At 58.2% G+C, this 2313-nt stretch overlaps 1 protein-coding gene across 1 annotated transcript in view; it reads right to left on the bottom strand.

Moving 5' to 3' along the window:
• The window catches only part of ZSWIM7 (zinc finger SWIM-type containing 7), a gene marked incomplete at its 5' end in the record, with an annotated part of 4951 nt that extends 3904 nt beyond the window's left edge, over positions 1–1047 (bottom strand). The window contains one exon of the mRNA XM_025192334.1: positions 924–1047. Coding sequence (XP_025048119.1) covers positions 924–1047 — 124 coding nt within the window. The remainder of the gene's footprint in view (positions 1–923) is intronic.
• Positions 1048–2313: the final 1266 nt, after the last annotated feature.

Genomic DNA, 2313 nt, shown 5'->3' with positions numbered 1-2313 from the left:
AGGAAAAACAGATCCCTTGAATAGCAGCTCCTTTTGTGAAGGCGTCACCGTGAGCTGCTTGGCGTGTAAACATACCTAGTGGGATTCTCTCGGTACGGCTGCAGAAACATCCCAGCAATGCAGCGTGCGGTTAGTCGCTGCTGTTCCCCGCTAACTACTATTGCCAGCCAGGATTTCACACTTGGCTTGTATTGCTGCTCTCTTCTGCCGAAGGGGAAAGCAGCCCCTTGTTCAAGGACGCAGCTCCCTCTCCTGGGCAGCGGTGAGAACGCTTGTGTGTGTGCGTGCAGGTTCTCCGTCCTTGCTGGGTTCAAAGCGCCCAAACGGAGATGAGCCTGCCTACTGGGTAACAACAGGTAGGCCAGCTTTCCCATCGGGGCTCAGCACTGACAGCACGAGTGTCCCTGAGACCGGACAAGGGTGCTCCTGGATGAAGAACTCCAGCATGGATGACCAGCCACAACAGGCCGCAGCAGGGAGCAGGTAGGTAGGGCCTTGACGTGATCGCCTGCAAAGTTCGGAGTGAGGAAGCCCCACGGTGCCACCTGGCCTGGGCTGCTCACGACACAACCCGTGCTCGCAGAAGTCGCGGGTCATACAAGATTATCCAGTCTGGGTCAATGTTCGTGGCACTTTCTGAAGCTCGGGATCACTGAGATCATCTCGAGAGCGTCACCCTAACACCCCCCCCCGAGGCGCTTGCACTGGGGAGGTTTCAGACCAGCCATGCCTGAGAGATCACTGCAGAGCAAGGTCATGCTGCCTCCCCCACAGGGTCCCAGGCAAGCACCGCATTACTGGCACTGATATAGCCCCATAGGCAGCTGACAGCCTGGTGGGACAGAGGGGAGCTCTGTTGAAGGCTCAGACGATGGCCAAAGCTTCATGACGGCTCCCTCCCATCCTCGTTTCCCTCCACCTACCCTGCGCAGTCTCCTGGAAAGCCTTCTTTATCTCTCGGAGAAGCTCTTCAGCCACCGCTGGCAGCGTGGTGCCCAGGTCGTCAGATATGCAGTCGAACCCTGGAATCAAGACAGCAGTGGGAGGCTGGAGTCAGCGCAGATACAGCGAACAAACGAGAATGGTTTCATGGAGTGGGCAGATGAGGCCAAACGAAGGGCCCTGATCATCTAGCTGCCCTGCTATTGCCGAGGGAGTTTTCACCTTTTTTCTTTTAAGAGCCAGGGGGCTGGCAGACATTTTTGAAGCGCAGCCTGCATTTCAGCAGAGCCTCTGTCACCCCTCCCTGCTCACAAATGCACACGACGCACCCTGCCTCCTGCCCACGTAGAAACCAGGCATTTGGGGAGCTTCTAAGGCTGTGTTATTGCCACTGTACCTACCCTGCACGGGTTAATCCTCACAACTCCCCTCCTGAGGGAAGAAAGCACTGCTATCCCCTCTTTGGCAGAGGGCAGGCCAGGAGTGACCAAGTGACTTGCTTTACCTCCCCTGCCACTGCTGAATCCAAGGAAGGGGATTCACCCCAAAGCTCTGATATAGGGCCAGGTGCTGAATAGGGAGGAGCGAAGGAAAGAGCAAGAGGAAAAGGGCAGAAGGAGAAAGAAGCTCGGGAACGGAAAAAGGAACCAGACTGATGGTGGGAAAAGCAAAGAAAAGAGAAGTCATGGGGAAAAAATACAAGGACATAAAATGAGGGATGTCAGAGAAAAAGGCAGGTCCTCTACTTTCCCTTTCTAGCCCGCACATCGGCGTGGTCTTGCACTGCTGCTAGCTCACGAGGCCTGGGTCAAGGCAGAGGGGTGTGAAGCATGACCTTGGCTGCAGGAGGGAAGCCTGAGCAGGCTCTAATGTATGTCCCCAAGTAAGGGATGCCCTTGGCCCCAGCTTGGATGTTATTGCCAGCCGTGAGCCACCAAACTAGAGAAACTCGAGGGGGGGACTCCCCACCAAGTGGGTTCTGTAGTGTGGCTCAGGCACTTGTGGCATCACCATCTGGGCCTCTGCACACCAGGCTGCTGAGACCCGCCTCGCTGGTTGTAACCTACCTGGTGCTGCAAGGCCTGGTCCAGAGTCACCGGAGCATCCCTGGGGCGGGCACGGGGCTGCAGCGCCCATGGGGCTGCTGCACGGCCCAGGTGGGAGGTGAGGGCATGAGGCCCAGAGCTGAGCCAGGGCTGTGGCTGTGTGCACGGGGTGGAGGGGCTGGGGGCCGCGTGCGTCTGGGCAGCCCACAGGGTGTGGGGCGTGCGGGCCAACTGGGCACTGCCTGGTGCTGCAGAGGGCTGAGCCTCTGCTTTCCAGCGCCCCGAGTCAGGCTGGCACCACAGCCTCCAGCACGGGCTCAATGCA

This window comes from Alligator sinensis, unplaced genomic scaffold (assembly GCF_000455745.1).
Source record: "Alligator sinensis unplaced genomic scaffold, ASM45574v1 scaffold1642_1, whole genome shotgun sequence".
Classification (NCBI taxonomy): Eukaryota; Metazoa; Chordata; order Crocodylia; family Alligatoridae; genus Alligator; species Alligator sinensis.
This window is presented reverse-complemented; position numbering and strand designations above follow the sequence as displayed.